The 15,855-nt window shown below is 45.5% G+C and overlaps 1 protein-coding gene across 1 annotated transcript in view; it reads right to left on the reverse strand.

Annotated features, from left to right (window-relative positions):
* LOC110508434 (semaphorin-6B) overlaps positions 1-15,855 on the reverse strand; it is a 65,485-nt gene that overhangs the window by 34,750 nt on the left and 14,880 nt on the right. The window contains exons 2-5 of the mRNA XM_021588953.3: positions 14,783-14,906; positions 13,209-13,320; positions 12,973-13,033; positions 12,796-12,858 (exon numbers count right to left, since the gene is read on the reverse strand). Of these exons, the coding sequence (XP_021444628.1) occupies positions 12,796-12,858; positions 12,973-13,033; positions 13,209-13,320; positions 14,783-14,888 (342 nt within the window). The 5' untranslated portion in view covers positions 14,889-14,906. The remainder of the gene's footprint in view (positions 1-12,795; positions 12,859-12,972; positions 13,034-13,208; positions 13,321-14,782; positions 14,907-15,855) is intronic.

Below are 15,855 nucleotides of genomic sequence, written 5' to 3' on the forward strand. Positions count from 1 at the left end.
ATGACTGTCCTGTGAGGATCAGAATTGGTCAGATCAGTTTGGCGGTGGATGACAGTAACCAGGCCCTCACTCACCCACGGGGGGGGGGGGGGGGGGGCTGCTGGGGGGTTGACAGTTCACACCCTGTTGTAAATTACAGGAAGAGAAGACTCTCACTCTTCCCCTCCAGTATGCACCAAAGGCATGTCTTCGTTAACAGGCTTTTCCCGCCGAAACTTTAACACGTTCAAAAAGTAAACATGGGAACAATATTTCTAACATAAGAATATGGGGAATGGTCATTAAAAAGGTTAAAAGGGAAATACTGTAACTTGGAAAGTATATCCCCTTTACCTGTCAAGTTTCCATCCTTAACATTGTATATGAGATATGAACAATTATGAAAGTATTTTTGTTAAGATAGTGAATGTGATTTTAGGAGACTCCTATAAATTGTGCATAGTAAGTAAAGACACGACAAGGTGGACGCTTCAGATGTAGGTGTGGGGGCTGTTCTGTCCCAACATCAAGGTAATCCTCAGAAATTGTATCCATGTGCATATTACTCAAAAAAACTCTCCTGCAGAGAGGAACTATGATGTTCGCGATCAGGAGCTCCAGATCAGGAGCTCCTGGCGCTGAAGTTGGCATTAGAGGCACTGGCTGGAGTGCACCCAGGACCTATTTCTCATCCTCACCAACCATCGGAACCTGGAATACATATGGATAGTTAGGCGACTGAACCTGCAACATGCCAGGTGGGCCCTTTTCTTCACCCGGTTTGATTTCACGCTAACATATCGCCCAGGTTCAAAATACATCATAGCCGATGCCCTGTCCCGTCTCGACGATTCCATAATCCGCCCTCTCGAGTCATAGCCCCCGTGCTCTGGAGCATAGATGTGGACAGCTCTGGAGCATAGATGTGGACATTCGCCAGGCCCTGGAGAGGGAACCCGCACCTGCCACCTGTCCTCCTGAGCACACCTACGTTCCCACAGAGATAAGGGATCAGCTATTGACCTGGGCGCACACAGTTGTCGTTGCTGGACATCCAGGTATCACCCTTCCATTCAGTGCATCACTGGTGGCCCACCTTGGCTTAGGATGTCACTTGTTATGTCAACTCCTGTTCAGTATGTGCCTAATCCAAATCCCCCCAGAACACTCCAGCAGGGAAAATCCTTCCCCTTCCCATACCTCAGCACCCCTGGTCTCATCTGTCCACTGACTTTGTCACTGATCTCACCTCTTCTGATGGTTTTGCCACCATTTTGTTGATAGTGGACAGAGGACAGAGCTGGGGATGTTCCTGAGGAGCCACTGCCAGGACTGGCAGGGGGAGTGGGCCCGATTACTTCCTTGGGCTGAATACGTCCAGAATTCATTGCAACATTCCTCCACCGGGCTGACGCCCTTCCAGTGTGTTCTGGGTTATCAGCCAGCCCGAGCCAGACCGAAGCTTCCGCGGACGTGGTTCAAGTGTGCAGAGGAGGTATGGAAAATGCCCACATGAAAATCCAGTGCGTCGTCCACCATCAGAAAGAGCAGGGGTATCCCGTGTTCCATCCTGGTGATCACGTCTGGCTCTCCACCAGGAACCTTTAAGAAGCCCTTTAAGAAGCCGAGTCCCCGGTTTGTGGGGCCATTCAAGGTCCTCCGGAGGGTCAACGAGGTCATTTGCAGATTACAACTCCCCACTAACTACCGGATCTCACCGCCTATGCCGTCAGATCACTCCTGGATTCCCAACGTCATGGGGGTCGGCTCCAGTACCTGGTGGACTGGAAGGGGTACGGTCCAGAGGAGCGGTGTTAGGTTCCTGTGGACGACATTCTAGATTCCAACATCATTTGAGATTTCCAACTTCGTTGTCCGGACCGGCCCGCTCCTCGCTCTCTGGGCCGTCCTCCTGGTCGGTGTAATCCTGCGGCTGGAGCCATGCATCTGGGTGGGTTACAGTGTCAAGTCCACTTCCCTCGATATTACAAAAGGTGTACCACAGGGGTTGATTTTGTGACCTATTCTCATTACTATTTATATAAATAATATTGGTTTATGTATTCAATCATGTAATATTCATACGTATGCAGACGATAAGGTTATGTATGCCATTGCACAACTTTTGACCAAGCTACGTTAGAGCTGCAATCTGATTTTGTTACTGTAACGTAGACACAGGGAGTCAGGAAGCATGTACAGTGTACAAGACAAGACAAGCATCTTACATAGAAACATAAACAATACTACAGTGGGGAGAACAATTATTTGATACACTGCCGATTTTGCAGGTTTTCCTACTTACAAAGCATGTAGAGGTCTGTAATTGTTATGATAGGTACACTTCAACTGTGAGAGACGGAATCTAAAACAAAAATCCAGAAAATCATATTGTATGATTTTTAAGTAATTCATTTGCATTTTATTGCATGACATAAGTATTTGATACATCAGAAAAGTAGAACTTAATATTTGGTACAGAAACCTTTGTTTGCAATTACAGAGATCATACATTTCCTGTAGTTCTTGACCAGGTTTGCACACACTGCAGCAGGGATTTTGGCACACTCCTCCATACAGACCTTCTCCAGATCCTTCAGGTTTCGGGGCTGTCGCTGGGCAATACGGACTTTCAGCTCCCTCCAAAGATGTTCTATTGGGTTCAGGTCTGGAGACTGGCTAGGCCACTCCGGGACCTTGAGATGCTTCTTACGGAACCACTCCTTTGTTGCCCTGGCTGTGTGTTTCGGGTCGTTGTCATGCTGGAAGACCCAACCACGACCCATCTTCAATGCTCTTATTGAGGGAAGGAGGTTGTTGGCCAAGATCTCGCAATACATGGCCCCATCCATCCTCCCCTTAATATGGTGCAGTCGTCCTGTCCCCTTTGCAGAAAAGCATCCCCAAAGAATGATGTTTCCACCTCCATGCTTCACGGTTGGGATGGTGTTCTTGGGGTTGTATTCATCCTTCTTCTTCCTCCAAAAATGGAGAGTGGAGTTTAGACCAAAAAGCTCTATTTTTGTCTCATCAGACCACATGACCTTCTCCCATTCCTCCTCTGAATCATCCAGATGGTCATTGGCAAACTTCAGACGGGCCTGGACATGCGCTGGCTTGAGCAGGGGGACCTTAATCCATGGATTATAAGGATTTTAATCCATGACGGCGTAGTGTGTTACGAATGGTTTTCTTTGAGACTGTGGTCCCAGCTCTCTTCAGGTCATTGTCCAGGTCCTGCCGCGTAGTTCTGGGCTGATCCCTCACCTTCCTCATGATCATTGATGCTCTCACGAGGTGAGATCTTGCATGGAGCCCCAGACCGAGGGTGATTGACCGTCATCTTGAACTTCTTCCATTTTCTAATAATTGCGCCAACAGTTGTTGCCTTCTCACCAAGCTGCTTGCCTATTGTCCTGTAGCCCATCCCAGCCTTGTGCAGGTCTACAATTTAACCCTGATGTCCTTACAGAGCTCTCTGGTCCATTGTGGAGAGGTTGGAGTCTGTTTGATTGAGTGTGTGGACAGGTATCTTTTATACAGGTAACGAGTTCAAACAGGTGCAGTTAATACAGGTAATGAGTGGAGAACAGGAGGGCCTCTGAAATAAAAACTAACAGGTCTGTGAGAGCCGGAATTGTTACTGGTTGGTAGGTGATCAAATACTTATGTCATGCAATAAAATGCTAATGAATTACTTAAAAATCATACAATGTGATTTTCTGGATTTTTGTTTTAGATTCCGTCTCTCACAGTTGAAGTGTACCTATGATACAAATTACAGACCTCTACATGTTTTGTACGTAGGAAAACCTGCAAAATCGGCAGTGTATCAAATACTTGTTCTCCCCACTGTACCTGATTACTGATAAAAAAAAGAGTGCAATAAAAAGGGTAAGTAATCAAGGCGGTAATGCAGTCCAGGTGTGACTGATGATGAGACGCAAGTGTGTGTAAGGATGGTACTTAATGCAGACAAAACTGAATATACACTGCTCAAAAAAATAAAGGGAACACTTAAACGACACAATGTAACTCCAAGTCAATCACACTTCTGTGAAATCAAACTGTCCACTTAGGAAGCAACAGTGATTGACAATACATTTCACATGCTGTTGTGCAAATGGAATAGACAACAGGTGGAAATTACAGGCAATTAGCAAGATACCCCCAATAAAGGAGTGGTTCTGCAGGTGATAACCACAGACCACTTCTCAGTTCCTATGCTTCCTGGCTGATGTTTTGGTCACTTTTGAATGCTGGCAGTGCTTTCACTCTAGTGGTAGCATGAGACGGAGTCTACAACCCACACAAGTGGCTCAGGTAGTGCAGCTCATCCAGGATGACACATCAATGCGAGCTGTGGCAAGAAGGTTTGCTGTGTCTGTCAGCGTAGTGTCCAGAGCATGGAAGCGCTACCAGGAGACAGGCCAGTACCTCAGGAGACGTGGAGGAGGCCGTAGGAGGGCAACAACCCAGCAGCAGGACCACCACCTCCGCCTTTGTGCAAGGAGGAGCACTGCCAGAGCCTTGCAAAATGACCTCCAGCAGGCCACAAATGTGCATGTGTCTGCTCAAATGGTCAGAAACAGACTCCATGAGGATGGTACGAGGGCCCGGCGTCCACAGGTGGGGGTTGTGCTTACAGCCCAACACCGTGCAGGACGTTTGGCATTTGCCAGAGAACACCAAGATTGGCAAATTCGCCACTGGTGCCCTGTGCTCTTCACAGATGAAAGCAGGTTCACACTGAGCACATGTGACAGACGTGACAGAGTCTGGAGACGCCGTGGAGAACGTTCTGCTGGCTGCAACATCCTCCAGCATGACCGGTTTGGCGGTGGGTCAGTCATGGTGTGGGGTGGCATTTCTTTGGGGGGGCCGCACAGCCCTCCATGTGCTCGCCAGAGGTAGCCTGACTGCCATTAGGTACCGAGATGAGATCCTCGGACCCCTTGTGAGACCATATGCTGGTGCAGTTGGCCCTGGGTTCCTCCTAATGCAAGACAATGCTAGACCTCATGTGGCTGGAGTGTGTCAGCAGTTCCTGCAAGAGGAAGGCATTGATGCTATGGACTGGCCCGCCCGTTCCCCAGACCTGAATCCAATTGACCACATCTGGGACATCATGTCTCGCTCCATCCACCAACGCCACGTTGCACCACAGACTGTCCAGGAGTTGGCGGATGCTTTAGTCCAGGTCTGGGAGGAGATCCCTCAGGAGACCATCCGCCACCTCATCAGGAGCATGCCCAGGCGTTGTAGGGAGGTCATACAGGCACGTGGAGGCCACACACACTACTGAGCCTCATTTTGACTTGTTTTAAGGACATTACATCAAAGTTGGATCAGCCTGTAGTGTGGTTTTCCACTTTAATTTTGAGTGTGACTCCAAATCCAGACCTCCATGGGTTGATAAATTTGATTTCCATTGATAATTTTTGTGTGATTTTGTTGTCAGCACATTCAACTATGTAAAGAAAAAAGTATTTAATAAAAATATTTAATTCATTCAGATCTAGGATGTGTTATTTTAGTGTTCCCTTTATTTGTTTTGAGCAGTGTATGTTGTTCTCTAATTCACAGGGGAAAAAATTCAGATGGGCTCCATATTTACTCATTGGATGGTTAACCCATCGAGCGGGTTCCTGCAAAAAAATATCTGGGCATTAAGGCAAATAAAAAGCTAAGATGTATTAAAGTGGACTTCTTACCTCTCCATTAACAGCAGGAAGCAGATTGTACTTTCAACTTTCCCTACAGTTCTTGACTAAGGTGACATCATTTACCAGAATGAAGCAGCCACTACTTTTAAAACTTTGGATTCCATCTACCATATCACCCTCTGCTTTATTACAGGTGACAGTTTTAATACTCATCACTGCATCCTGTATCAGAAGGTCGGTTGGACCTCACTAAAGTCCAGTAGCTCACTTCATTACTCCCTTCTTGTTTACAAAGCTCTGCTCCACAAACTTCCAACATACATCATCACTTCCCTGTTGAAATGTAAAAATATGAAATACCAAACCCGTTCGCAGGGTTGGTTAACTATTGAGGTCCCCAATCACAAAGTTTGGTAAACCTGCCTTTAGTTTTAATGCACCACAGTCAAGGAATTCCTTACAAAACAAATTGCACCTGGATTCCCTGGTGCCGATAGGGCAATTTAAAACTATTTGTTAAATGAGTTCACTGTAAATTGCAATTATTTCAAATTATTTTTGTAACTTGTAATAATGTAATGTACAGTGCATTCGGGAAGTATTCAGACCCTTTGACTTTTTCCACATTTTGTCACCTTACAGCCTTTATTCTAAAATGTATTAAACATAGTTTTTTCCTCATCAATCTACACGCAACACCCCATAATGACAAAGGGAAAACGGTTTGCTTTGTTTGTTTGTTTTTTACTCATTAAAAATAAAAAACAGAAATACCTTATTTACATAAGTATTCAGACCCTTTGCTCTGAGACTCAAAATTGAGCTCAGGTGCATCCTTGAGAGGTGTTTCCATTGATCATCCTTGAGATGTTTCTACTGTAACATCTGCTTCCAACTCACACTCTCAAAACATGTAGATCCCCTGAACACAGTTCACTTTCCAGCCCACTTTCCAGCTCACACTCTCAAACACATAGATCCCCTGAATGCAGCTCACTCTCCAGATCTCAATCACCTGAATTCTGATCACCTGTTCACACACCTGTATGTCATTTAAACACACGATTTAGTTCAGTTTGAACCCCATCATTATGAGGTATTGTTTGTTTTGATGCACATTCTATTCGGAGCTCTGTTTATTTCCATATTAGGCCATCCTTACTAATGAGGCCTTTTTGCCTGTTCCCTGCCTGTACTTTGCCTATCGGATTTCTTGTCGTCAACCTCTTCCCTGATCTCCCAGACTACGTTATTAGCCTTTTCCCTGCCTGTACTGTTGCCTTTTTGTAACCACTGTGTATGACCTTCTGCCTGTCCCTGTCTCTGGACCCAGCTACCTGCCTCCTCCTATGGTCCTTTACAAATAAACACCTGCGCTTGAAACCAGCTCTCTGTTTCCCATCGTATTCATTACATCTACAACTTGACTGGAGTCCATCTGTGGTAAATTGAATTGATTGGACATGATTTGGAAAGGCACACACCTGTCTGTATAAAGTCCCACAGTTTACAGTGCATATCAGAGCAAAAACCAAGCCATGAGGTTGAAGGAATTGTCAGTAGATATGTATAAACACCCAAAGGACTCTCAGACCATGAGAAACAGTATCCTCTGGTCTGATGAAACCAAGATTGTACTCAGGATTGTGTCCCCAGAACACAGTGGCCTCCATCATTCTTAAATTGAAGATATTTGGAACCACCAAGACTCTTCCTAGAGCTGGCCGCCCGGCCAAACTGAGCCTTCGGGGGAGAATGGCCTTGGTCAGGGAGGTGACCAAGAACCCGATGGTCACTCTGTCTAGAGTTCCTCTGTGGAGATGGGAGAACCTTCCAGAAGGACAACCATCTCTGAAGCACTCCACCAATCAGGCCTTTATGGTAGAGTGGCCAGACGGAAGCCACTCCTCAGTAAAAGGCACATAAAAACCTGCTTGGAGTTTGCCGAAAGGCACCTGTAACCTAACAAAATGTGGAAAAAGTCAAGGGGTCAGAATAATTTGCGAAAGCACTGTAAGTGATGTCTGAGTCTAAGTGTTGAAGTGTGCCCCTGTATGACAATTGGAGGCGTGGACTCCAATCAAGTTGTAGAAACATCTCAAGGATGATCAATGGAAACAGGATGCACCTGAGCTCAATTTAGAGTCTCATAGCAAAGGGTCTGAATACATGTAAATATACTTATGCTGTTTTTTATTGTGAATACAATTGCAAAAATGTCTAAAAACCTGTTTTCGATTTGTCATTATGGGGTATCTGGTGTAGATTGATGAAGATTTTTTTTATTTAATCAATTTTAGTATAAGGCTGTAGCGTAACAAAATGTGGGAAAAGTCCAGGGGTCTGAATACTTTCCGAAGGCACTGTGAAAACAAAGCATTTTTGTTTGGTGAGTAAACCAGATCAGATTCAGTAGGGATGACCAGGAATTTTCCTGTTCTGCTAAGCAATCAAAATGTAATGAGTACTTTTGGGTGTCCGGAAGATGTATGGAGTAAAAAGTACATTATTTGTTTTAGGAATGTAGTGACATAAAAGTAAAAGTCTAAAATATAAATACTAAAGTAGTACTTTAAAGTATTTTTACTTAAGTACTTAACAGCACTGGTCATGTCAGTACACAGTTACTTTAAAATGAACTGCTTCTACTTCGCTACCTTGGAGATGAGCCAAGGAGGATGACAGATGAGGACAGCATGCCAGTGGAGCCCTTAGAACAGCAGCAGCCAGGGGCAACAGGAAGGGAAGAGGATGACACAGGCCCAAAACAAGTTAAGGTCACCCAGTACCCCCTTGACCGTTTTGGATTGCAAAACTAAAGAGACACACCAGACAAGACACAGAGACAGCAACAGAAGAGTAGATGATGGATAGAGACAACAGACAAGACACAGAGACAGCAAGAGAAGAGTAGATGATGGCGAGACACACCAGACAAGACACAGAGACAGCAACAGAAGAGTAGATGATGGATAGAGACAACAGACAAGACACAGAGGCAGCAAGAGAAGAGTAGATGATGGATAGAGACAACAGACAAGACACAGAGGCAGCAAGAGAAGAGTAGATGATGGCGAGAGACACCAGACAAGACACAGAGACAGCAAGAGAAGAGTAGATGATGGCGAGAGACACCAGACAAGACACAGAGACAGCAACAGTGGAGTAGATGATGGATAGAGACACCAGACAAGACACAGAGACAGCAAGAGAAGAGTAGATGATGGATAGAGACAACAGACAAGACACAGAGGCAGCAAGAGAAGAGTAGATGATGGCGAGAGACACCAGACAAGACACAGAGACAGCAAGAGAAGAGTAGATGATGGCGAGAGAAACCAGACAAGACACAGAGACAGCAAGAGAAGAGTAGATGATGGTGAGAGACACCAGACAAGACACAGAGACAGCAAGAGAAGAGTAGATGATGGATAGAGACACCAGACAAGACACAGAGACAGCAAGAGAAGAGTAGATGATGGCGAGAGACACCAGACAAGACACAGAGACAGCAACAGTGGAGTAGATGATGGAGTGAGACACCAGAAGAACAGAACAGGCCATAACAAAAGAGGTTAGACAAAGGAGACAGTAAACAAACAATCACCTGAGACAAGACACAGACAGCAACTAACAAGACACAGAGAAAGTGACAGATGAAAGTGACAGAGGGCAGAAGGAGAGAGAACAGAGGTGGGTTGAGCACAAGGTAGACTGTATGACTTCAAGTTGTTCTATAGATTCTAATTCATTTGATTTATTTGCACAAATTACAACAGGTGAAATACAGACAGTGAAAAGGTAAAACCTGGTTTACAAAGAATTTGCAGGGGAGGTGAAAAGTCCTGTGAAATGACTATTAAAACAATAGCTTCCTTTTACACTTTTTACAACCAGGACAGGACAAGAAAGGAGGGTAGACAAAAGAGACCGCAACATAGAAGACAAGAGAAGAGGGAAGACAAGAGCGACAGCAGCAGACAACACAGAGAAAGCGATGGAGAGAGGCAGAGGAGGGGTGACTGTAATTAAAGCTGCTCTATGGATTCTAATTACTGCACTGTGTGTGTGTGTGTGTGTGTGTGTGTGTGTGTGTGTGTGTGTGTGTGTGTGTGTGTGTGTGTATGTGTGTGTGTGTGTGTGTGTGTGTGTGTGTGTGTTTTGGTACTGTGGGAATTCTTAATCAGTTTGGCTCATTGGACAGGTCAGAGTCCATGTTTGAAGTTGTTGATCCTGTATGGAGGTTTTTGGCAATACACTGTAGTTGTATGTGTTCCAGAGTAGAGAGACCCACAGTAGCTACTGTAATTGAGTATTGGCAGTGTCTGCTGTGCCAGGTGGAAGGAGCAAGTTACCTGAAAAAGATCTCATCTTTCAATGTTCCAATCTCTCAAAGTTCAACTCAAAGTGCATCAAATTCATGTATTTAGCGGTTGAAATTCCTTATTTTTTTGCCGGAGGAGTATGCCCCTGGACCCCCTTACTGGCTTTGGGCTAAGCCCCAAATGCCTTTAAATCCTAGGAACGCCACAGTGTGCATACAAGTGTGTGTGTGTATTTCAAACCCATCCCTCAACTGGTTAGGCAGATACATTAGTTTAATGTCATATGCACATGACAAAAGTAGTGCATAAATCACTTCTTAGTGTACAGAACAGGTCTGGATTACTTTACACACTACATGTGTCATGGCTGGAATATGATGAGCTCGGCTGAACTATGGGATGGCTTAGGTGAAAACAACCACTAATGTAAGTAAGCCTTAGGGAAATTACACCGAACAGCCACCCTTACACCGTTCAGATGTATCCCTGCGCTTTAGCCCGAGCTCATCACACCGTTCAGATGTATCCCTGCGCTTTAGCCCGAGCTCATCACAAAGTTCAGATGTATCCCTGCCTTTAGCCTTAGCTCACCACAACATTCAGATGTATCCCTGCGCTTTAGCCCGAGCTCATCACACCATTCAGATGTATCCCTGCGCTTTAGCCTGAGCTCATCACACCGTTCAGATGTATCCCTGCGCTTTAGCCCGAGCTCACCACACCGTTCAGATGTATCCCTGCGCTTTAGCCCGAGCTCATCACACCATTCAGATGTATCCCTGCGCTTTAGCCTGAGCTCATCACACCGTTCAGATGTATCCCTGCACTTTAGCCTGAGCTCATCACACCGTTCAGATGTATCCCTGCGCTTTAGCCTGAGCTCATCACACCGTTCAGATGTATCCCTGCGCTCATCACACCGTTCAGATGTATCCCTGCTCACCACACCGTTCAGATGTATCCCTGCTCACCACACCGTTCAGATGTATCCCTGCTCACCACACCGTTCAGATGTATCCCTGCTCACCACACCGTTCACTCTTTATGAGCTCCCCTTGGGTTCATGTGAGCTAGAAGTACCTCTACACCTTCTAGTTTTTCTTCTCTCCCTTCCTCATTCCTTCTCCCTTACACTTTTGCTCTCTCTCACTTTCAGCTCCCCCTCACTCTCCTTCCTCCTACCCTCTCTCGGCCTGACGGCCTCTCACACCTTTGATGTATTTGCTGTCTCCGTTTCTTTCTCTCCCTTTCATCTGTCTACCTTAATGTCATACACCGCTTTCTATCTCCCACGCTCTCTTTACCTCCACGGTCTCTCTCCATCTCTCTCATTTGATCTGCGACTGTGTGGTCTTCTACCCCCTCTATTTATTTATCTCCAGTGGTTACTCCCGCCCTCTTCCTGTCCTGATTTTCTCCTTCTCCCACTCTCTCTTTCTCGCTCCCCTTCTCTGCTAAAAAGACTGAGTCAAGTCTCTCTCTCTCTACCCTCTTTCCTTTATCTCTTAGGTCTCTTTTTGCCTTCATTATCCCCTTTGATCATGTCATGCCATAGTACTCATATTAGAGTGCCCAATCAAAAACGCATATTTTGACCAATGGGTAAAGAAATATGTTAATTGTGTAGACACTCCACTAGGAAAACCAATGTCTCAAGCATCATGGTTCTTAGAGTTTTTACCTTTGTAGGATGGCTAATTCAATGGAAACCATAGACAAAAAAGTGGTAGAAAATCTGGAAATCTGGATTCTGTGCAAGAATTTACAGGCTCACTTTCCCATTGAACTAATCTTTCTTTCTTTTCGATTCCGCGGGACATAAAACAATTTGGAGGTAAGATGGATATTGTTTTTGAGACATATTTTCATATTTGAATATACGCTTTCATATTAATTAGAAAATTCCTGTTCTTTTTCAAAGATTTCTCACAAAAACAAGCGTATCTCTGTGAAATGTCAACGGATCACTGAGCGTATACAAAGCTATTTATTTTCAAAGGATTTTATTTTAAATTCAGCTCGTGCCATGCTAATTTAGATTTTTGCGACCCACACAAACAACTTTGAAGACGAAGACCACAAAATGTAAAACCTCAAAAGTTGTCATGAGAAACCTGCGCCACTATGTCAGAGCTCAGTGGTTATTATCGGATTAATTAGGTTATGAAATCTGACTTTTTGGATATAATGCTAATGATATGTTAGAGAAAGAACCCACTGAACGATTCAGAACATGAATAAACATATTTGACTTGGTAAAATGTATTTTATAACATAAGGAAGAGAGTCGCACACTCTTTATTTCGTATTGTAGCTTACAGTTTACAGCTTACAGCATTTCTACACAAAATAATAGTATTTCAAATATATATATATATTTAACTAGGCAAGTCAGTTAAGAATATATTCTTATTTACAATGACGGCCTACCCCGGCCAAACCCTAACCCGGACGACGCTGGGCCAATTGTGCGCCACCCTATGGGACTCTCAATCATGGCCGGTTGTGACACAGCCTGGAATTGAACCAGGGTTTGTAATGACGCCTCTCGCACTGTAGTGGGGATAGAGTTTCTCTGTGTGTGGGCAGCGATGCAGGTGTGTATTGTAGAGAACATTTCCCTGTGAGTGTGTATGGGAGAGAGCGTGTATGTCATGGCTAATGATTGTGAGTCGGACATATAAAGTTCCCTTATGTGTGTGTGGGTGGGCAGATGTGCATAGATATCTGTCGGGGTATATGATTTCTAAAGGAGTGTGTGTGTGCGACAGTGTTGGGTGTGTGTAGGCTGACACATGTCGGCTGACACGGGGATGGGAACTAACCTCATGTTTTCCCTTCATCCTACAGACCCGAATGTCATTCTTATTGGATTCCCACGTCCGCTTCTAGCAGAAGAACACAAAATGACATGACCGGAGGGTTATCACACTGGGGTGTGATTTAATCAGGTGTATGTGATACCAGTGCGGTTATACAGTTAGCGTGTGTGTGTGTCTCACCTTGCTGTAGAATATTTCGTCCCCTGACATATTGTCCAGCTCCACTCTATACAGATCATCTCTGGAATATACATCAGGAGGGGAGAGAAACAGGGGGAGAGCAGAGTGGATCAAAATGGTTTAGCAGTGACCTTATCATAAACCAGTCGATATAACTGCTGAAAGATAGAAGTGAGGATTGTTAGGGGTGTGGTAAGGACTATGGCTGAGAGGTGACTGTTGATGTTGTTGGTTACCTGGCTCCTATGTAGAGCGTGCGGTTCACCTGGAGCACTGTGTGAATGTGCAGCTCCTGTCTCTGTGAGGAACGATGAGCTCTACCCACAAACACAGGATACCTCCTCACCACTGAGAGAGAGAGAGAGAGAGACAGAGAGACAGAGAGAGAGAGAGAGAGAGACAGAGAGAGAGAGAGAGAGAGAGAGAGACAGAGAGAGAGAGAGAGAGACAGAGACAGAGACAGAGACAGAGACAGAGAGAGAGGGAGACAGAGAGAGAGAGACAGAGAGAGAGAGAGAGAGAGAGACAGAGAGAGAGAGAGAGAGAGAGAGAGAGAGAGAGAGGGGGGGGGGTTATATTGTACTCTTATATTCAAGGGGATGGAGAAAGACGTAAAGGTTTGAAAGGGTAAAGGGTTGAAGAAGACAGTGAGGAGGATACAGTGAGGGAATGAGAAAAAGGGGGGCTAGAGGAAGCTAGTAGCAGAGGGAGAAACATACAGGAGAGAGACAGAAGAGTGAGGGCGGGGGGGGACCAATGGCAGATATAGCATGGAAGAACAGGACACACTGCAGGGAGGGTGGAGAGGACACGGTGTCATTCCCATAGGGACTCTTCTTCAGGAGATTGAGTGGGACCTCTGTCTCATTGTCCTTGACTGCAGGGAGCCACATAATAATACACATCCATCCATCCATCTATTTATCTCCACCTCCTTGCCCTCTCTCTCTTTCCACATCTACCTATCTGTCCTCTCTCCTTTTTCTCTGCCCCCTCTCTGCCCCTCTCTCTCTCTCTCTCTCTCTGCCCCCCCCTCTCGCTCTCTCTCTCTCTCTCTCTCTCTCTCTCTCTCTCTCTCTCTCTCTCTCTCTCTTTCCACATCTACTTATCTGTCCTCTCTCCTTTTTCTCTGCCTCTCTCTCTCTCTCTCTCTCTCTCTCTTTCCACATCTACCTATCTGTCCTCTCTCTCTCTCTCTCTCTCTCTCTTTCCACATCTACTTATCTGTCCTCTCTCCTTTTTCTCTGCCCCTCTCTCTCTCTCTCTTTCCACATCTACCTATCTGTCCTCTCTCTCTCTCTCTCTCTCTCTCTCTCCTCTTTCTTCAGCTCTCTCTCCATCTACCTCTCCATCTCTCTCACTCCCCTCCCCTTGAACTAGGTTGATGCTCAATCAGAAATGCAATAAAAACAACGACAAAGCAATGACCTCAGATCGCAGCTCCATAATATTAAATCAAAGAGGCGAGGAGAGGAGAGCATTACATATTTCATTCTTGCACACTCAAGGAAAAACACATTTTTCATTGCTGCTATCTATCCCTGTGACACGCTTGTTTTGTGTGAAAACAGCTCCAGACCAAGGCTGTGACCTCTAACCTTTCTGTCCTGATGGAATACTGAGATCCACCAGAGGGCCATTTATCAATGCTACTGATACCATACATACATAAACACACACTCACGTATGCAAGCAAGCGCACAAACACACACTGACACGGAAATGTCAGCGCACGAGCTGACAAATGAACAAACATGCATGCACGCGCATGGACGCGCACACATGCTCACGCACGGAGAATGACACATACCCTCTAAGGGAGCATAGCTTAGAGGACCGGGCTCCTCTGGGAAAGAGCTGTGAGCCAATTGAAGGAGCAGGAGGAGAAACATGAGGGGAGGGGCCATGGTCGTCATGGCAGCACAGCACGGGCACTAGACACGGAAAGAAAGAGAGGAGGGAGAAGAAAATAATCAGTGACCAGTCCTACAGGTACAAATCACACCAGAAATGTTATAGTCTCGTACAGATTCTGATTGCAACAGATTGCAAGCACACACTCTGTAACAATCTATAACACACACACACACACACACACACACACACACACACACACACACACACACACACACACACACACACACACACACACAGCAATTCAACAGTCGAGACATAAATTATGGTCCACAGAGCAGTGTAGGCATGAGAGAAGGCTGGGTCAGAGGGGCAGGACACACTCTATAACACCCACCCACACACACACACACAGACAGACAGACAGACAGACAGACAGACAGACAGACAGACAGACATTAAACAGTTGGGACATAAAGTATGGTCCACAGAGCAGTGTAGGCGTGAGAAAGGGCTGGGTCAGGGGGGCAGGACATACTCTATCACACACACACACACACACAGACAGACACACAGACAGACAGACATTAAACAGTTGGGACATAAAGTATGGTCCACAGAGCAGTGTAGGCGTGAGAAAGGGCTGGGTCAGGGGGAAAGGACATACTCTATCACACACACACACACACACACACAGACAGACACACGCGCGCTGCCACCAATCTGGCTTTAGCAGAGTGCCCATTGTGTCAAATGAGGTGTAATGTTCCCTCTATTGTGTAGAATGGCAATCCATTGTTGAGCATTCCCAGCTGAACGTAACGACCTAAGCCATATACCACCCCAGAGTCATACATAGAGACTGAAGCTATACAGGGAACCCTACAGGCGGCATACACCATAATATCCTATATAACAGAGAAGACTGAGGGCAGCTGGAGAACAACAGACTAGCTGAGGGAAGTCACACACACAAGCTGAACAGTCGCCATGCACTTAATAGAGCCCAGTGATTGGTAACGCACAACA

This window comes from Oncorhynchus mykiss, chromosome 28, assembly GCF_057628025.1.
Source record: "Oncorhynchus mykiss isolate SJ-2025 chromosome 28, ASM5762802v1, whole genome shotgun sequence".
Taxonomy (NCBI): Eukaryota; Metazoa; Chordata; class Actinopteri; order Salmoniformes; family Salmonidae; genus Oncorhynchus; species Oncorhynchus mykiss.